Below are 20,874 nucleotides of genomic sequence, written 5' to 3' on the forward strand. Positions count from 1 at the left end.
TTTTGGATGCTGTGGGTCAAATCCGAGTTTTGGAAAATTGTGGTCAATGGTGTCATTGTGACATGTCTCACCAGCTTTTATGGCTGAAGAGGATTGCTGCAATACGCTTCAGCTGCAACTGCTGCAAGGTCACGGTTTCAAGTGGATGAGAGAAATATGAGCAAGACCCACAGATGATCTTGGAGCAGTGAGGCTGGATGTTAACTTTTCACAGGCAAAAGTGAAGAAGAAGAATAAAAGGCAGAATTAGACCAGGCCATTTAACATTAAGGCAAGGTGGCTGGAAGAGTCTATGAAGTCACCCAATGAATGTTATAAATATCCACAGAGGAAAACAGACTCCCTACTAGGCAACTGTAAAGCAAACCACAGGATATTTTTGAAGCTGCCAACCAAAAATACAAAGAAAAGTGTGACAAGCCTACTTAAAAACCAAAAATGGAACAGATGAGCACTTCATCCCTGCTGTGATTTAGAGCTCCAGCGGCAGGTCCTCCCACTGAAGCCTCTCTGAAAAAGAATGAAGTGCTTTGCCCAGATTCTTATGGAAGTTCAGGAATTCTTCTGTGGTCAGCAACATCTTCATGCTTGGTTGAAAGAAAAAACAAGAACTGATGTCTCTACATTCAGTGGAACTTCTGGCAAGGTTGAGGATCAGATTCAGCAGTGTGTTTCTGACTGCTTTACGCTCCCTAGCAATGCCAAGCAGCTGTAAAGCTTTTAGTCTGCTGCTCAGGCTGGAATTTCAGCTGCTTTGCATCACTAGGCTGGTACAGAGCAGCCAGAACACTTCTGCGTTTGGGGTTTGCACAGAGCTTTTTCAGCAGGGCAATTCACCTGGTATGCACACACCAGGGAATGTGTGCGGCAGGCTCGGCAGCATCTAGAGGAAATATATAGGTGAGTGAGAGCTCTGATGACATGATCAAATCATAGCCTCATTACAGGCTAGGCCTTTAAACTGTGAGGTTTGTACTGAATTCCAAAGTTTATATTTTCTTCTATTACATCTATTCTCTCTGAGCAGCAATATGCTTACAGTATGCATCATGCGGTGCACTATTTGTATTTCGTATCATAACATTTCTCTGCATTTGTAATTTTGTACATGATTTCCAGTATTTTAATTTGACCCACCAAGGCAACAGCGTGCGTTTTGGGGCACGCTCCTTAAGTGCCTATTACCCCGCCACACACGCTGTGCTTCCAGGGTGCCCGGTGTCCTTCTGAGAGCTCCTGCAGTGCCCGAGAGGAGCTGGGAGAACTCTGGCAGGGAAGTCGGGGCAGGCTCTCTGTTTTCCGCTAGTGTAAAGAGCCCTCTGCGTCCCCCCTCGGCCCTGGCCACTGCCCCTTCCCCGGCGCTTGCGAAGCTCCGATGCCCCATCCCCGCGCTGCAGGGCAGCTGATGGTGGGCTGGGAGGAGGGGCAGAACCCCGGACCGGCCGCCGCCTCCCCGGGGCGACACGTGGCTCCGGCGGGTCCCGGGGCTGGCGGATGCTGCGGGTGCCGTCCCGGTGAGATTCCTCTGCCAGTCTGCAGCGGAGGGGCTTTCACAGCATCTTTTTTTTTTTTTTTCCTTTTTTCCTCTCTCTCCCTCCCATCCGTCCAAGTTTTCTTTAAAAAAACCCCAAACTTTTTTCTTCTTTACTTTTTTTTTCCCCTTGCAAGAGCCACGCCGTGGAAAGACGGGGTGGTGGAGGAGGGAGAAACCCTCCCCTTCCCCTCCCCCGTGTCTCCTTCCTCGGAAAAGAAACACTTGGGGGGTTTCCTCCCCTCCTACCCTTCCCCTCCCTCTGTGCGCTCCGCTCCGCTCCCCGGAGCCGAAGCCGCCGCCCGCGGCGCCCGCCCGCCCCGCGGCCGAGGAGGGCCCGGCGGAGCAGCCGCGCCGCCCCCGGGAAGCCGCGCACCGGCCCCTTTGTGAGCGGAGGGGCCGGGGGGGATGCGGAGAGCGGCGGGGAGCGGGGCCGCCTCCGTTTGGCTTCGGGGCGGAGAGCGGCGGGGGCCGGGCCGGGCAGCGCCGCTGTCGCCCCGGCACTGAGCGCTCGCTCGCACCGGAGGCAGCGCCGCCCGCCCGTGGCCCCGGTGGTGCCGAGAGTAAGTTGTGCTGGGTTAACTGGAAACGGCGTTTTTGGGGGGCGGGCTGCGAGAAGTTTGTCTGTCCGTCTGCCGGTCTGCTCCGGTCCCCCCTTGGCTTATGAAGGGGTGCAGCCCGCTGGTTTGGGCTCCTGGGGGCATTGGGGCGTTGTTGGCTGGGAAGAGGAGCGCGTTGGGGCTTGGGGGGGCTTTTCCCCGAGGAGTCGGGGGAGATTTGGGGTGCTGGCATCTCACTGCCGGCCTTGAAGGGAGCCATGTGCTGTACTGAGGTGGCGGCGGGGTGCTGGGAGTAGCCTGGGAGGCTCCGTGGGGACTGTGCTGCTGTCAAGGTGTTTTTCACAGCGTCAGGGTAGGGAGATGCTTCTTTTAAAGTGAAACCTGCAAATTATGTAATGTCCTAGATGGGTCTGTAGGGAAGCAGCCGCGCAGGTCCGGGTAACTTGGTCATCACACCACTTCTTTCCTTTCACGTAAAGCACTGGAGAAGCGGTGCTCAGAGTGTTACACTTAGTCTTAGCTAAGGAAAAGGGAGCTGCCTTCCAGAAGTGAAGGCGTTACAGGGAAGCGGGGTGACTGAACCAGGGGTGTACATGCCCGTTTGGGGTTGCCTTGGAAGGCAGAGAAACTGGCCCTCCTCCAGACCTGGCACAGTCAGAACGCAGCCTCTTACCTTGCCGTTTCTCAGAAGATCAGTGCTGCGCACCCATGAAAAGCCTCATCGCAAAGGTTATCGCTAAATCCTTCTTTATGCAATCTGAGTCATGGTGCTCACAGCCATGCAGGATCCGCTACTCACTTTTTCCCACAAACGCACGCGCTGTTACTGAGAATTTTGGAATGGTTACCACGTAAAACCTCAGCTCATGCTACTCTTAGGATTCTTTTTTTCCTTTTTTAAAAATTTAGTTTAAGTGCATATTCCTTCCTGGTTAGTACAAGCTTGGAAACAGGATCTGGATGGACCCCAGAGGTAACTGAGAGGAACTCAAGAATGTTAACTTAGTGTCCCTGGCTGTTTTCTTCTCCTGCATGGTGAAAAAGGGGGATGTGGCTTGACCATTGTTCTGGAAAGTTGAGGGTAGAGGGTATTGTTAGCAAGCTGCTATTTAGGACTGTGTGGTCCAGACAGTGCCATTTACTAGTTCTAGTCCTTGCAGCTTTCAGAGAACTTAAATGAAAAACCCAGTCACATGTTGACCACGCTCAACTATGTAAAATGGGGTGAACTCAGAAACAACTAGTTTCCTGATGTTTCATTCTCTATTGACTGTGTCCTTAAGAAGGTATGCAAGCATATCTTCTTTCTCCAAACAACTGCAACTGCAATTCAGATGCTGTGTGAATGTCAAATGGGCTATTCAGTCACAGCAGGGCAGTGGTCATGTGCTTAAAAATATGCACATGCACAGAAGTTTGTGAGACTGAGGCTGTATTATCACATAATGTTGCTCTTGGTTGAATCAAGTTACGATGAAATGTGGCCAGTCGCTGCAGATGAAGCCAAGCTTTGTTTCTGTGTTCATGAGTGATTCTGCTGGGTATGTGATTTAAAACATAGCTGTTAAGTATGAATTCTTGTTCCCTCCAAGGGAAGGCTCTTGGGCACAAACCCTCAGAATTACTGGGATGCCAACCTCCCACACAGGTTCGCATCTTTTCCTGAGTTAGACTGGGATCTGGGCCTTTGTTATTTCTGTGCTTCTTGTTAATGTTCAGTATGTTGTATGTCCTTTAATAACCTGGCTTGCTTATCACTTACTTAAATATAGTGGGGTTGAGTGGCAGGGATTTTCCGTAAGACTGAGTTGGAAGGCACAGGTAAACTTTGCTGGAGTCCCCAAAAACAGGCAGAGAGGAGCACTGGGGAGAGGCTGAGCTTCTTCAGATCCTCCCAGGTGTGTGTCTGTCCCCACTGTGCCTGCTCAGAGAGGGCCAAATTCAGTTTCCAGATGACAGCTTCAAGCATGCAACCAGTGCCTCTTACCCTCCTCAGTCCAGCTGGGATTTCTGTGAAGTTGGTGGTCGGTGTGTGCAAGGATAGAGCTGGCATTGGGTGGTGTAAATTCTTAACTGTTGTCACTAATACTGCGGTTGCATTGCTGAGAAACAAAGGAGAAAATGTGCCTTTGGAGCTGTTTTTTTCCCCTTGTTTCTCTTTTTCTCTAGCCCCACTGGGAATGTTTGGTCTTTTCTCCTAGTCTATCCCTGCAGCTCCTTGCCACCCCTCTCTCCCCCTGCCACCCACAGGCTTGTCTGTCCTGATTTCTCCAGCTTTGGTTTGGTCAGCAATAAAGAGATAGTGCCAATACTTAAATATGACATCATTTGGGTCGGGTTGATACTGTGGTTAGATTAATAAAAGCTGTGGGGAGGTGGTGTGTTCCTGAGCTGTTATTCCAGGCCGCTGCAGACCTCAGCTAGTGGTGCTTGCCAAAAGCTGACAAGATGGGAGAGGAGGGCACGTGCCTCTCTGTAACTTAGAATGTGGATGGTGTGAGAGCTGAGTATGCCATACAGGGACGATATCTTTTTACAGAGTGAAGGTGTTAAGTGTGTGTGTCATTAGGAGGCATATTTATTTAAAATAATGCCAGTAAATGCTACATTATTTAAATCCTTGGTTACGTGTAAGTAGAGGCAGAAGGCAGGTATGATAGCAACTTAACCCCTTTTATCCTGTCAGTCTGCTTCATTATGACCTGCTCTTCTGGTCTGCATTTGTGCATATCCTGCATCCTTCTGCCTCAGTAAGGTATTTATTAGCTCACCATTTTGCTGACAACAGTCTCAACCTTTAAAAAAAAAAAAGATGCAGTGGTGTTTGATGTAGCAGGATTTGGTGACTTTGTGTTAGTGAGTGATCAAAATGACAAATAAAATTCTTCCTCCCTCTCGCCCCTGACCAAGTTAAGATTTAGAAGTGAGAGGTGTAGAAAATCCCACTTTTTAAACTTCTGGAAATCAATGCTTCTGTTCAATAGGTATTTAATGGTATAAAAATGTAAATTCAGTTTTAGTAGAGTGGCTAAATGCTGGTTTGTGTTTTCTTTGGAGACTTTAGAGCTGCCCCTTATTTTCATCCTCTTCAGTGGAGAAATGAAAAGGCCTGTGTGCACTTCACAGGAAATGAGTGTCTGATACAGGCTTGCAGGCTGCACATTTCCAAGAACTGCTCTCAAGGTATTTTGATAATGTACATTCTCTCTGCCTTCTCCCTTCCTGCTCCTCCTGCACTTTGTGTGCTTCTGCTTTTTCGCAAACACATGCAAAGTTGAGGGGAAGAATCGAATGGTGCCACTATTAAGTTTGCAGATGGGCTCCTTTAGCTTTATACTGGAGCAGTGGCTGGCAAAATGGGATTAAGCTGGCAGCATTCAGTTGCCTTTGTTGCAGAGGTTTTTGTCCTTCCCCCCACTCCATGCAAATGCTGAAGAAAAATTTTGACTTCAGATTGTGACACAAAAAAGGGAGTTTTTTGTGTGTATGTGATTATGCAGTTCAGAAACAGTTTGGATCTACTTTCATACTTCTTCAGTAGCAAAGTTTATTTGGAAACTTAGGCTAAAGCTAAGAAAATTAGTGTGGCTGTTAGCAGTTGGAAAATGCCAGAGATTTGCAACCTGAACTGTGTAGCTGGGCTTTTGCACATCCTGCTGAAGGTGCCTTGCTGAAGCGAAGTTTGCCTCAGTTGGCACACTAGTGGTAATGAGCACAGGTTTGATTGTGCAGGAATGGTTTGTTTATGCTTTTTGACAGACCAGCAGTGTTGTTCTTCATCCATATTTTAGTTCTTCCTTGTTTTCTGGTGAGATTTTGTGGTGTGGAAGGAGGGAAGTCGGAGCTGGAGAAACATTTACTGCTTTAGCAGTAAACACTGAAATCTGCCATTTGTGTAGGATGCACGCTGATATTCAAGTCAGCACATCCAAAGAAGAGGTGCTGTTCTTTTAGTCATAAAAAATGGGGAAAACATGGGCAGAGCTAATTTTAACTCTGCAGTAGGTCCATAGTTGATTCCTCATATTGACTTCATATACCCTTGTTTACTACTTCAGTTTTACACAAAGGTTATTTATGCCTTGTGCTGGGGCCCCCGTAGTGTTATGTCAGGTTTGAATGGTTAAGAGGTATCTTAAAAAGGTATTGCTAAAAACCCCAGCCCTTTGCTGCTGGATTCCTCTGCCTAAGATCTGCTAAAGCATGACATGGTGGGTACAGCACAGAAACAAAGCAAAAACTTTTGAGAAAGAAAAGAAATGAGACTCCTTAGATCAGCTCTCTCACTTTCCCCAGTCTATATAACTGGAGTTTTTCCTTTTATGAGTTTTAAAATTAGTTACTTTTCAATCTTGGTCACCTTTGAACTTCCTCTCATCTGGTTTTCTGAAAGAATACAAAAAGAATGTCCTGATTGTACTGTACCTTTCTCTGGCATCCCCTTGTATATATATATATATCTGCTCTCTGGGCATGATATTTCTCCAGTTTCTCTTTGTACAGTTACGTGTTGCTTCGTATTGCCCATCTTTAGGCCTATCCTCTTTGTTTCACCTCTGTGTGTTTTTATTTCAGGTGACTAGAACTGACTGTATTCTCTCAGGTGGTGACATTACTGTTATGTTTCCACCCATCCATTTTGCACCCTCACGCTCCCGCTTGCTTGTGGGTTTTTTAATGACTGCTTTTGCATTCGGAGCTGGAGCTTTCCTCAGTGAACCCTCAGCACTGTTACTCAGCTCATTGGTCAGCTGTGCCACTTAATTTATTGCCCTTGAAAATACAGACCCAGCTGGTTTTCATACAAGCCTGTGTGCATTTGCATGTGTCAGGACAGAGTCTTGCCTGACCTCCTGGTGCTTTCCTGCTGATGAATTTTGAGTGACCTCTGACTTCTCTGTTCTGCAGTGAGTGAAGTGATTTTGTCACTGTTTACCCTGGGAAGGTGATGGAGAGGACCCACCACGTTTTGAGTTGGCTGCCTAGATTAAAGTAACATGAGGCTGTAAGCTGCCTGCTGGGGGGCAGAGTTAGGCCTCGGGGGTTTGAGGTGTGAGTAATGACAGCTTGAAGACAGGGAGAGACAATTCTAGGAGGAGACCTGGGTCCACATGTGAGTTTGCACAGTCGGGGGGAGGGAGGGAGATGCTTGCGTAAGAGATGGGGGAGCCTTTGGGCTGCTTGTACCCACCAACCTGTTGAGGAGTGAAGTGGGATGCTCTGCAAAGTGGGCTGAGTTGAAGCAGGGGGAAGATGCAGTGGCTGGGAGGGTGGCAGAGAGGTGACCAGATACGCAGCGGCTGAAATGCCTTTGTTTCCTCTGGCCACCCCTCTTCCACCTCCCATTCACCCTGTGGCATGACTGCTCCATGTCTTCTGCCCATCTGCTGTGCAGGTCCTGGGGTGCTGCTGGCTGCTTAGCTTGTGCTCTTTTTGACTTGCTTCTGGTATGGGGGCTTTGGGGAAGCACAAAGTGTGTCCTCTGCTTCTTCAGGTACCATCTGCCTGATGGGGAACTCTGCCTGGGGATTGGCTCTCCCCCGCACTAGGTAGCCTTGTGCTGCTCCTGCCTCAGCAGCACATATCAAAAAAAGTTCCTTCCAATACTTGCAGCCTTCTGGCAATTGGTAGTGCAGCTGATTTGATTGAGAGAGCACCTCTCTTTGTATCTCAACCATCCATTTCCAATTCAAAATCTCTGGGTATGGTCCACTGTGCCCAGCTGGCTTTCTGGTTTTATGTCACTTTTCCTCATCGTTTCTGATAGAGCACCCTCTTTTTTCCCTTTAGGTTAATCAGCATTAAATAGTGGGGAATCTCCTCAACGTCCTGTGCAAGAAAAAAATAATACCTGCTTGCATGTGTAACTTTCCTGCAGTGTCCCTGTCCCCACTAGCTGGTATCCCACTCAACTAAATGATCCCCCCAGAGGTTTTCTGTTTTTGATAAACTGAAAATGCCATATGTTTTCTGGGTTTTGTTTGTTTATCTTGGCCACCTACTGTCCCACTTTCATGACAGCCACGCTCATATTAATTTGTTCCCTACTGTCAGTAATTTATATTCCTTTATATTGGCTCCTCCAGGATTATTTTTTCATCTTCTGAAGGATTATTGAGGTTGTAGAGAGATTTGGACAGGGGCTGTGGTTTTGTAATGTGTGTGTTTGATGTCTCTGATCCACAGCAGAGGCCCTTGCAAGCTGTTGCACTTACAGCTAATACCTGCAGTGTGACCTGTGTTGTCCCCCAAGCCTGTCCTCTTAGCCAGGCAGCATCTCTGTGCCATCATTTGTGGAAGGTCTGCACGCTCTGTCACTTTAAGATTTCCTAAATAACCTTTCATTACTTAGTTTTTCTTTTTTAATTCTTTATACTTTTGATTCTCAGGACTAGTTTCTTTATTTTGTGTGTTGGAAATCCCCCACTATAAAACTTAGTGTTGTGGTGTGTCTGTGCTTTCTGACCCTTGCCCTTTCCTCTGAAGGCACAGTAACTGGTGCTGCATAATGGCCCCTCACATCTTCTGAAGCTGGTCCTTCTGAAGAGTCAAGGCAGGGTGTCTCCCTTGTCCCCCTGTGCTCGTGTTGGTTAATCACCTGGGACTCTTCTCTAGCATCGTAGTTCTGATAAGGATACCGAACCAGTTTTAGCTGCAGGCACTGCTCATTTCTCAGAGTTAGCTTCTTCTTTGAATTCCTTTCTGGCTCAATGTGATGGTTTTGATAAAAAGCCGTGGTTGTCACAGGGACCACTGATGGCCTTTGTGTCTCAGGATTTACTCATTTCTTCAAACAGGGTTCTGGAACAACTGAAAAAAGTGAGTTTAGTAGAGAGAGGCAGAGGAAGTGTACCTGTGCTGCTGGTCTGGGGGTGGGGGGAGCTGGTAATGCTGAGGAGCCATGATGGGTGGAGGCAGCCCTGGGCATCACTACCCCCTTCCCACTGATCCCCCTCTCAGCAGGGAGATGGGACAGAGCATTTCAAGTGGGAGACATGAGGGACTGCTGTTATTGTGGCTTCTTTCTTCTTCCTCACTGTGCCCTCTCCCCATCTCCTTGTTTCTGCCCCTAAACCGGGGAGTGCTCCAGCCACCTTTCCAGAGGGCTGCTTCCCGAGCCGGTGTGTTGTGTGGAGGGAGGGAAGGCAAGGCAGCAGCACAGACTTTATGTTCCCTGGTCGAGCACAGGGCTGAGGTTTTGTGTAGTTCTGCAGCACTGACATTCACAGGAATGGCTGCTCACTGTGAAACTGCAAAGGTCAGGAGCAACGCGACCGGGCTTCCCTCACTTACCAAACATGCTGTTGGCCAGAGGCAAGCAACAGCTCTCTTTGCTTAAGCCATGGCAGGATAGGCTCAGCTGCAGCTTTGGAACTTAGTAGTAACTCCTCCTGATTTCCTTTTTCTAACTTTTTTTTTTTTTACTTCTTGTTTCCCCAGTTACAGGAGAAGGCAGAAATAATTCAGTCTCCAGTAGAAGCTGTCTTTGCCAAAAGTCAGATGGTAGTTTTGGTAGTTTTACTTGCTGTGGAACAAGCTGTAGGTGCTTGTGGCTACTGCAGAGCAGCCTCTGAGTTCAGGGAAGTGATGAGGCTTCTCTGTTATTCTGAAATGGCAGGATTACAGTTTCACATTGGGCTATTTTGATGAGGAATAGGCTCTTCTATTTGAAAGTATTTCTGAAAGTGCGTAGCATTTCCAAAGTATGAGGAGGGGACCCTAAAAATGGGTCTTTCTTCCAGCTCTTTCAATTAGCCCAGTAAAGACAATTAACTTTTCCTGTAAATTGCCACCTTGTTGGGTCTTTCTTAACGCGTGTCATGCAGAAACCAAACATGCTTGTAGACTTCCCTGTCTTGAAGAATATTTGGCACACATCACACTGTCTTGTTGGTTTTCTTGGAGTAAAAACCTTTTAGCCCCTTTCAGCAAAGTGCCATATTAATTCAGAAAACATGTGTCATTGAAAAATATGTTAAGAAGTACTAAACATGAATATCAGATCCATGAAAAGTTATTTGTGGGTTTTGAAGTATGTTTTCCAGCCCCAAAATGTTGGGAAGTGTTTGATAAGACCAGTCCTCTTGCAAGATGTCCAGCTGCTAATTCCCAGAGCCTGCATGCAGGATCTTCCTGCACTGGGTCTCTACTGTGTGAAATAGGAACTGCCACAGTGTGTCTGCTGCCTCATCTTATTTTATTAAATATTGCATCCATGAATGCTGGTTACATAGGGAAATGCGGTTTTGGTTTGGGGTATGTATGTGTGGTGTGATTTGGGTTTTTCCCATGTATTCCCTCATGTGTCAGACATAATGGCAGCCTCACATCAAACTGCCATGGCATAAAAGATAGAGGGAACTGCAATGTCTCCGAGGCCTGCTTTGTGCTGGAGAAGTTGGCTGTGATTAACATTGGTCCTCTTGGCTGAGCTGGTCCACATTCCTCCCCTAACCACAGCTCCCTCTGTTCTCTTTGGCACATCTGTCTGTGCATCTCCTTTCCCTTCCCCCTCCGTGATCCCTTTCTGGATCAGCCCTAATCACCTTGGCTGTGGCAGGGTGCTCATGACAAGGGACATTGGTGTGGCCATGCACCATGGCAGTGACAGCACGATTCAAACCAGTGCCCGGTGGGTGGCAGGCGGTGGTGGCCATGGGAACCAGGCTGGCCCACCGTTAAAACCCAGTGCTGCGTGCTTGGCTCTTACCAGGGAGGTTTCTTCCAGCCCTTTGCTCAAGCTTTCCTTTGAAACAGCCTTCCCAACCACAAATCAGTAGGCAGCGCATTTCTGTGGGATGCAGACATGCAAACGAGATGTCTGCTCAGGCTCTGCTGCCTGGAGTGGGGATGCTGTTGCAAGGGCTTGCAGGGTACCTTGGGGAGAGCCTTTCATAATTATCTCAGCCTCCACCTAACTGCTCTGGGAACTGCAGGGTTGATATCTGGGAGATGTCAAAGCCAAATGGAGTGGTCATGGGGAAGTGTAATAGTGGGATAGACCTGCAGTTTTGCTAGCTGCAAGTCAACGTAGCTTGTGGGGTGTGTGCCCAGTTTGGACTGGACTGGGGAGGATGCAGAGAAGTGATGTTACGTGGGTACAAGTGAAGCTGTGCAGGGACTGCCTCTGAAAGGCATGCAGAAAGCTGGGATTGTTTTTTCAGCTTGCTGATGGATCCACTGACAGACACGTGATTGCACACATGGTGTGACCCACCAGGTCAGTGGGTTTAGTTTTCCATCTGCGAGGCGAGAAGGAAAAGTCTTGAGAGCTGGGGAAGCAGGGCAGAAGAGTGTGGGCCAGAATGGAGTGTATCAATTAGGATAACTCAGCAGTGAATGGCTACCTACGTGGTGTCAAATAAGATACTCTAAATGTTGTGTGCTGTATTCACCACAAGTTGGGAGTTTGCTGTTCTGAGTGCTTATGTTTATTCCTGTTGCCATCATCTCTTAACATTTGGGTTTTATGGTTCCTGCTTCTGGAAGCTGATGGCAACTTTATGGTCTTTCCATTTGTCCTTAGGCCACCTGTGAGCTGCCTGGACCTAACCAGCTCACAGCTTTGTAAGTAGCAATAATAATAACAGCAATAATTGTCTCTGTTGCTATCTGAGGTGCTCTGTACGTGTTTCTACAGTAACACAGATCAAAGAGATCGAGACAAACAGCCTGTCTCCAGATTTGTTGTATTTTAGATGCACGTTACAGCATACTAATGGGCTTAGTCACCTGCTTGATGGATGTCTCTTTCTTTTCAAAGGATGGATCTGCTCTTAAGTAAAGCTGTGCAAAAACTGGGAAGTGCTACATCAGAGCTTTTGAATTTGGACCACTTCCAGGCCTGACATCCAAAAATTCATCCCTATGGGTGGCAAAGACAAAGAGGTAAGCTTTTTCAGGTGTCCTGGAAGAAGAGCGCAAGGATGCATCATAACTGAGTACTTAAGGCTGCTTTTGAATATGCCAGATTTGTCAAGGCCCAGGGAGCAGGGCTGGCTTGGCTAACACCACATGCTGTGTACAGTCCCCTGATTTACTAGAATTGTCTCCTTATATAAAATACGCAGCCTTGCCTGGGTCGTAAGTGAGGAGGAAAGCAGAATGCCCTGTGTCAAGAGCACTTATTTTGAAAAGCTCTTGAACTTGCAGTAAATCAGAAAGTCTGGGGAAACTTATCCAGCTTTTTAATTAGCAGGATACCAGCTTTTTAGGGTATGTTGCTTTGGCTGCAAGTGTTGTTCTGACTTGCAGTAGGGAGGTAGTAACTCGTTTGGGCATTGGGTTTTTTTGGAGGGGAGAAGAGGGAAAGCAAATCGTGGTGTGGCAAGTCAGCAGAACTAATTATGCATGTGTGTTTCATTACACCCCTGGCTTGGCTTATTCCTAATCCTGGGTCTGCACATCCTCCTTGATGTGGGAAGCCATGTACTCATAGGACCTGTTGACCTGTTAAAAGTGAACCTTAAAGGTAGTATCAGGCAGCACTTCCAGGGCTAATATTAATGTAACTAATGCTGCGCTGCAGGCCAGGCACTTATCTCTTGGAAATGGGTCACTGAAGCTAAACAGATTCCCCCCATCTGAGGCTCTGACCTATATGTAGATTTCAAACCAAGTGAACAAATTGTCAAGGTGCTATTTTTGCATGTACTTTGAATTTGAAATGATGACACGGTCTCAGTTCTTAGTCAGTCAGATTTCTAGTAGCAGTGGATTTTTCTTAAAGGCTTGGGTGAATGACTCAAGGTTGAAAACTGGGACAAACCAGTTTGGGGTTTTTTTCTATCAAATAGCATCTGCAGCCTTAAACAAATTATTTGTTTGTTGTTATTTTTAAAACTAGCCTGGAAATGAGTGACAGCTGCCTGCTTCTGTTTTCATGCTTGAATTAAATTTTCAACCTTGACAAAATTTCCATTTGGACCCAAGAGAAGTTGCTGTTTAGGAAGGTTCTTTCTCACTCCTCTCAAAGCTATAGCCACAGCCCTGGAGGCACCTGACAGATGACCTTTGTTTTCTATAGGAGCTAGTGTCAGAGGGCCCTTAGCTTCCTCGCCCAGCAGAGAGGAGAAGGAAAGGGACAGAGATGCTGCAACTCCTTGTGGTGCCTTCTGTGCTGAGTTTTCGGTGGTGATAGATGGCTCTAGTTGCTGTAGTGGTGACTGTGTTTGTTTGCATCCTGCTCACTAAATCACCTTCACCTAAGATTCATTCTGACTTGCTGAATGGTCTGAACAGCTTTCAACTTGCTGCCCTTTTTTTTTTTTTTTAAATGGAAAATAAAAAACCCAACTTGATTAACTCCTTCCTACCCCTCCCACCTTTCTCTAAGCATGGAATTTCCCTCCTACTATGACACTACCTAAAGGGCAAGATCAATAGGATTCAGAATAGTACCAGGGACATTAGCAGCTTGTGGACTGCAAATCACAGGGCTATAAGCTGGATAAGTGTCCCAGGCTGTTCTTGGAAAGGACGCTTACGGCTCCGTATATGAAACGTGCCTGGCAGCTACATTATTGGTATTACTGTTAAGTACTGAGAGAGATGTTAGATGAGAAAAGATGTCAGTAGTAAGGCATTGCCAGGTGCATGCCTGCTTTCCTGAACTACCGTGCCCGTGTGAAGGAAAGATGTTTGTCCTCTGGGGCGCAGTGTGCATGGCCACCCAGCTGGCATGAGCACCAAAAGGAATGTGAGGCTTTTGAATAGCTGGCAAAGGGTTCGAGACAGGGGAACCTTGCAAGAAGCTAAGCTTAACATAAAGCTCTTCCTGCAGAGCAAGCCCTCCACAGGTCCCTGCACATTCCCTGGGGGGCTGCCTGATATGAGCTCCGATGCTCTGGCAAGTCTGTGGTGGGGGGGGCTGCTGGAGATGAAGTGTGTCTCTTCCTCTGCTGCAGGCTGTGCCAGCACTCTGTTCTGCTCCAAGCATGGCTGTGCTGTGAGTGAGTATGACTGGGTTAATGGAGTATGTCAAGGGAGCAAGGGCAGCATTTGGCGGCGAGCTACTGACTTGTCAGGCCTGGGGAAGTGGTATGTTACAGCTCAGCTTCTCACACAGAATGAGCCTCTGGCTTAGGGCTGTGGTTGTTACGTTTGTGCCTATACACACACATACACATCTAGAATATGTATTTTTTTAATATAATTGAAGTGACTTGGATGGCTGATGGCAACACTGGGTTCAGAGATTTGCATTTCTGAAAACAGCCTGGTGATAACACAAGGTGCAGGAGATGAGCAGGGTCATGACAGTACATTAGAGGATGGTGACTGGGAGAGGGCAGCATTGTCTGCAGGCAGGGGGAGTTGTCCTTCTGGAAGAAACAGAAGTTAAGAGTCTGGAAGGGCATCAGCAGTGTCTGGTACCAGTATAAAGTGAAGTCATTCATGGTAGTCCCAGCCTTGAAGCTGATGTAACATTTCTTGTAGGGGTTTTGATCTGAGACCTTTGCTTTCTCCTGACATAGCGAAACAGGCATGTCTTGGGATGAGGGAGTTGTTCCTGGGATTTGGTGAGAAAGGCTCATCCCTGTCTTCTGCTTTTGCTAAGTCCTGTTGTCAATCTTTTTGTTGGAGAAAGGGTTGGAGAGGTGCGAGGAAACCTTTCTACCTTTCATGAAAGAAAAAGTAAATGATACTTTCCTGCTTTGGGAAATCTTTCCCTTTTGATTTGTGGTGTCATTTCCCCTTTCCAATCTCAAGGCCACTCTGAAAAGTCCTAAACATCCAACAGAGGGAAATCTTGAAATGCAGAGATCTGCTAGGTTCAAGCCAGCCTGCTGGAGGGTGTGCAGGAGTCCCTGGCTGTGAATCACAGAAACCCAATGGATGCTGAGCTCTGTGAAGTGCCACCTTGTGCTGGTGGGGACCCAGCTGGAGCCCTTTCTGCACATATATCCTTGGTTGTCCCTAAAGCTGGGGATTGGTGACATGCAATAGCTCCTTGGTACCCTCTTTGGTACTCTTGCTGGTCTTTCTCCCTTGGGAAGTGTCTTGCCCAGGTTGAAGAAGGTATTGGGTTTGCCTCACTCTCCTTCTGTCCCACAGGCTGGATGCAAAGGAGGAAGCATGGTAAAGGCAGCATCTTTCCAGGATTCATGGGCTCTTTGAGAGATGATCAGAGGGAGGCCTGATGATCTGCACAACACACACACCACTGTTCCTCGTCTGCAAAGGCAGCATCGGAGCGTTCTCCCCAGCCCCGCGCCACCTGGCTTGCCCGATCGTTTCCGGATGTTTCGCAGCTGCGAGTGGGAAGTCCTGGAGCGATCCCTCAATATCCTCCAGGCCAGTGACTTCTACTGGGGCCCCTTGTCTGTGGGGGAGGCTCACGCCAAGCTCCAGCAGGAGCCTGTAGGCACCTACTTGGTGCGGGACAGCTCGCAGGGGAACTGCTTGTTCAGCCTGAGCGTGCGGATGCCCACGGGGCCCGTCAGCCTTCGAATCTCTTTCCAGGAGGGCTATTTCCGCCTCAAGAACTGGTTTTCAGACTGCGTGGTCCGGCTGCTGGAGCTGGTGGTAGCGGGGACCCGGAACAACCCCTTGCACTTTGATGAGATGGGGGGAACTCCCCTGGTCTTCTCTGAGCCCTTGTGCCGGAGCCGCCGGGCAGTGCCCACACTGCGAGAACTTTGCTGTCGGAGCCTCCCTGCCGGTGCCATGACGGGGGATAGAGCAGGGCTGGGGGCCTCCTTGGGGATGTGTCTGAGGGAAGAGGTGTTCTCACCCCTGGACAGAAGAGGAGGGTCAGAGGGGAGCGTTGGTCCCAGCCCCTCTCTGTCCTGGGCTGGGAGATGATGCCATTCATATGGGAGATGAAGGGAGATGCCTCTTTTATGGCTGTGCTGATGGGATGTGTGTCACACCAGTCAAGCTGGACTGGCTGCTGGGAGAGAAAGGGGGAGGGCAGAGGGAGCAGAGCTTGAACCCGGTGGCTGTGACAGATGTGTCCTCATACGTGCACAATGTGTGTGACTTTCCCCAGACATGCCTGGGGTAAAGCCAGACCTGAAGAGCAGACATTTCCATCACCAAGTCCTGCTCTTTGCTCCATTTATAACTTAAAAGCTTCAGAAGGAGGTGAGTTGCCTGTCCTCCCAGGTCAGCCCTGTGTTCTCTTCTACCCCAAAGTGCTTGAGCTCATTTCTGCTTCAAATCTGCCCTTGTGAAGTGCAGCTGAATCCAGTCCCACAGCAGTGCAGCTTGGACATCGATGGGCGTGACCCTTGTGCTGACCCACGAAGATGTGGTGGAGCAAGAGCAAGTTTCACTCGTTGCAGCATGGATGTCATGCCTGTTACTTCAGAGGCCGGTGTTTGCACCAGAGTGAAACCATTGCAGCCGTGTACGATACATGCAGCTTCACTGGCTTTTGCATTGCTTTATTTGATTGGATTTTTGGGAGTGAAGATGGATTATGCTGTACCTAAGGGCATGGCATTCCTGCAGAGGTAACCCTCGTCTGGAGAGTCATATCTGCCCTGGGAGGGTGTGAAGAGATGGGATCCTGCACCCTTTCTTAAGCTCATCTGATAGTGTGCTGCTGCCATCTGTCGAGCATCAGAAGATGTTTTGGTTTTGCCTCTGAAAAGGCAAAGAATTTTTTATATAAAACTTCTAAAATTTTAATAAAATTTTTATATTGATTTTTAAAAGTCAGTGAATACATGGCGATAACTTCATTCCCTTGTAATGTTGGAAGCCCAGTTAGTTTAGTGCCCAGGCATGGTAATCAAGCTGAGACTGAACAAGTTAATTTCTCATAAAGAATAAAAGCAGAGCATAAAAGCAGAGTAGTCCTAGCTGGGAACATTAAACTTAAATTCATCTTGCAGTGTAATTAATTGAAGAAATATTCTAAACAGAGAATACTTCTGAAAATCCCACCCCTGCATTTTTAGAAAGTTTTTTTAGTACCTTAAAATTTGTACTGGGTGTTTGAAAAAAACAGTAATTCCAGATCTTAGAACAGGGCACAGCATCAGTGAACTTGAACTGGTGAGTATGAGTACAAATGGGAGGGGAACAGAGTTGGCTTAAATAGGGTCATGGTTCATTTCAGGAATAGCCAGGTATGATGTCTTCAAAATAAGTGAATGAAAACCGCTACATGGAAGGAGAAATTCAGGTACTCTAAAATTTGAGTCAAACCATTTTACATGCTGCTAAACATCCATAGCTGGGCAGGCAGCCTGCTGTGTTCATGCTGACTTTCCTCTTCAGACCTGTATGGAAGTAAAAAGCTGAAGAGGGGAAGAGAGCACACTGAATTTGCTCTATTGTCTTCAGGTGTCTTATCTGAGGAATTAAAGCACGTGGTCAGCACAGAGAGATACAGGCTGTGATGCATCACAGGAGCCTAACTTAGACACTCTGAATTATTCTCTGCAGGGCTCTGTTGCTCTGCTGGCGGTGAGGTGCCTGGTTGACTGGCTCAGGGCATTGGCTTATGAGCCAAGGTAGTTAAATAAGTGTCAGGGAAGTGGTGATCTTGTTCTTGCTGCCTGCTCCTCCCAGCTGCACGGAGGCCAGAGGCATCTCAGTGGCCCTGCAGCTACTGCATCTCTCAGCCCAGTGCAAAAGCAGGAGTTGGGATTGTTAATTTCTGCAGGTTTGCGTGCTGTGTGGCAGCTGATACATGGGCGTAGCGTTGCTTGCTGCTAGCATCTCAGGTGGCTCTGGGCACCTCTGGGACTGTTCCTGGCACTTGAGTGAAGCTCCTGCCTCGGCAGAGTCAGCCACACAGCTGCCCTCCCTCTCTGCCATGGAGGAGTGGGACTGAATCTGCTGGCCCAGGCATTATGTCCATCCCCTCAATCCTTTTCTTTCTTGAGGGTGTCTGCTGAGGTGCCTTGGTTGCCTTCCTGCCTTCCCTTCAGAAAGCAGGGGGGTGGAGGAGCAGTATAATTTCTTCCATGTTTAGAATCAAGGTCGGGAATGCTTCTGTTTTCTGGCCACGGTTATACCTCACTGAGGGAAGAGCTTTCTAACCGTATTGCTCTGACCTGGCTGTGAACTGTTCTCATTTGGCCGCAAATAAGCATGTTGGGTTGTATGGCTAGGAGCTGCAGAAGAGCCCTATTTGCAGCCTGGATTGCACTTTAGGAAAATCACACCACAGGAGGAGGAAATAGTTTGGATTTTAATAAAGTCTACTTTATTTTGTTCCTTTTTTTTTTTTTTTTTTAATTGCACAGCAAGGACTTGTCTCAGTCTTACAAGTAAGTCAATTCCATGCAGGGCTGCAGCAAATTGATTTGAGATCTGTGGATGAAAAGCAGTGAATTACTGCCAAGCATTGTTATATCGTGGAAGTTGAAAGCACATCATGTGTGAGTATCCTCATTATTCCCAAGGAGAGGTCATTTTGCAGATCAGGATTGGTGCAAGAAAGGAAATCAATGTAGAAAGAACAGGAAAGTGAAAAGTGCATTGGCTAAGGCAAGCGTTAGAGTCCTTCATTCTCTGCTTGGATGCTGGAAGAGAAACCTTTTTCTTTCAGCTCTTGAGAAAAAAGATGTACAAAGCAAAACTGTAAGAATTTACTTCATCGGGTTACACTATCCTGCTGCTTTCATGAGAGTGGGAGATGTTCACTTTAATGACCCTGCCTCTGAACGGGTCCCTCTGTCACGTAGGAGTAGCTCCTGGTGGTCTGTGTCCAAATGTTTCTTTTGGTGGCTCCTAAGGGGACTTAAAAAGAAATTGCAAACTTCCTCACAACCTCTTGAGCACCATTTGGGGAATAGAAGAAAATTGTTTGCATTTTTATATGTTATGTTATACATTTCTCCAGCTGACTCATTTCAGTTTGTCGAGGAAACTTACACAGGCTTTGCAGATGGTTTTTTTCAAGTGTTCTTCCTAACAGCAGAAGTTGAAAAGTTTAGTGCTTGCAAGAAGAGGGGCTTCCTCTACCATGCTGTGAAGGGCCTGGATTTCAGTCCCAATATGCTGCAGGCATCCAGCAGGAAACTGCTCTTTGTCTGCTCCCAGCTAGCTGTCTGTTGGTAGTGCTCTGGGGCCCCAAGGGTTAATTTCCCAAAATTCTTCACTGGAACTTGCTAATAACTTCCATATGTACCCATGTGTGTGCTCAGGAGGGGCCCCACAGCCATCAGCTCTTGTAATAATACTTGATTACCTCTGACATAAGGGTCTGTATGTCATTAGGGATCAAGATTCACCAAAAGACACAAGTTTGTGCAAAACCACTTTAAAAACATTAACATTTGGTCATCCTCAGTGATTGGGAAATGAACTCTTCTTAGGTAGTCAAGCTTCAAAATTAGTCTGTGTACACACAGCTGGATCTCAGTTTTGACCCTCTACCCTGATATCCCTCTGAAAATGTGTGTTTGTGTCATTAGTCTTTAAGTGTGCTAAACTCCTTAATTTACAACACACCTTGGTTCGGGGAATGTGATGGCTTTGTCTGATTGAGTTCTTTTTGTCCCAGTTCCTTAGGTGTTTGGCATCTGTACAGTTAAAACTGCACGCACTGGAGCTTTCTGGCTGCCCTGTGCCATTCCCTAGTGCAAAGGCTGGGCTACTGAGGGCAGCCTTCAGAGAGAAAGCAGGTGTCAGAGGGAGATGTGGCAGAGTTGCTCTGAAACTTGTGATGCCTCCCTGCAGAGCTGCTTGGGTCTTGGCAGGCTCCTGCTGCCTTCTGATCTCAGCTGGGGCTGGCGGAGCTGGGGTTTTGATTCAGGCAAAGCAAAGTACTTCCAAACGCTTCCCGTGCAAGGGCTGGCTCAATAGTAGAACTCTTCAGCCAGAAAAGAGATGGCTGAGGTCTGCGACAGAGATCTGTGAAGCCCAAATGCCACAGAGTAGGTGACCATGTGTTTTCTTAAAAATCCAGGGCGGTGTCTGATGAAATACTCAAGTTTAAGACTCAAAGGAGACATTTCTTTCTTGTGACTTATAGTAGCCTAAGCTGTGGAAATCTCTGCCACAGGCCACCAGCGAGGCTAACCTCTATGTGGCTACAAAAAGGGATTAATGGTGATTGATGGAGTACCTGTGGAGGAGGAAAAGCGGAGTCGGGAAACAGGGGAGAGGCAGGATCCAGGTGGAGCTTTGAGTTCTGTGCCTTGTTGGACAGACCTCTGCTATGGCAGGAGTGTGGGAACAAGCCAGCCTAGGCTCAGCCTGAGGCTCAGCAGCATAGGGTGCAGCCCAGGCCAGCTGAGCCGGTGGTTTGGCCAGGGACAGCTGTGCTGAGCTCCCAGAACCTGTGCTGGGCCTCTCAAGACAGAGGGGTCTGCACCTGGCAGACCTGTACACCCACCCCTGCAGTGCGGTTGCGTGTCCCAGCAGTCTGATGGCAGCCCCAAAGGGAGCAGCCTCGGGCACTTCTTCCTGGCTTTCACAAACAGAAAAATTGGGACACCCATCTGATGCCTGGAGGCAAGCATCAGCACAGGCTGAGGATAAAAACATTGCCATTATTCAGAATGAGTGAAAGAGCCTGAACTGACAGCTGAGGGCATTGGGGGAGGCCAGCATCAGCCCGAGGTGACAGCTGGTTGGGGCAGAGGTGGGGGGTCCCAGCCTGACTAACTGCATGTCAGAAAGGAGCTGCAGAGCTTTGAGAAGCATAGCACTGGCAGTCTCCTAGGTTCATCCATCCCAGAGCAAACAACATGCATACACTTTTAAAGATTTTTGCCTCCTGGGCTACCTGCTTTCCCAAGATACCACCCTTGCCATCAGAGCTCTCAGTCTTTGAGCTGGTCCCAGGTGCTACTGAAATCAATGACCAGATTATTG

The 20,874-nt window shown here is 47.8% G+C and overlaps 1 protein-coding gene across 3 annotated transcripts; it reads left to right on the plus strand.

The window, feature by feature from the left end:
* The first annotated feature begins 786 nt into the window (after window positions 1-786).
* Window positions 787-18,267, plus strand: LOC104696364 (suppressor of cytokine signaling 1-like). Of its 3 annotated transcripts, none has more exons than XM_019292654.3 (3): window positions 787-900; window positions 11,855-11,979; window positions 15,148-18,267. In XM_019292654.3, the coding sequence occupies exon 3, from the start codon at window positions 15,214-15,216 to the stop codon at window positions 15,895-15,897; it is 684 nt and encodes a 227-aa protein (XP_019148199.1). In that variant the 5' UTR covers window positions 787-900; window positions 11,855-11,979; window positions 15,148-15,213; the 3' UTR covers window positions 15,898-18,267. The 3 variants fall into 3 exon arrangements, with proteins under 3 accessions (XP_019148199.1, XP_039426943.1, XP_020440444.1); XM_039571009.1 differs by lacking the exon at window positions 787-900 and adding an exon at window positions 2,002-2,094; XM_020584855.2 differs by lacking the exon at window positions 787-900 and adding an exon at window positions 5,166-5,274.
* Window positions 18,268-20,874: the final 2,607 nt, after the last annotated feature.

This window comes from Corvus cornix, chromosome 1A (genome assembly GCF_000738735.6).
Source record: "Corvus cornix cornix isolate S_Up_H32 chromosome 1A, ASM73873v5, whole genome shotgun sequence".
Classification (NCBI taxonomy): domain Eukaryota; kingdom Metazoa; phylum Chordata; class Aves; order Passeriformes; family Corvidae; genus Corvus; species Corvus cornix.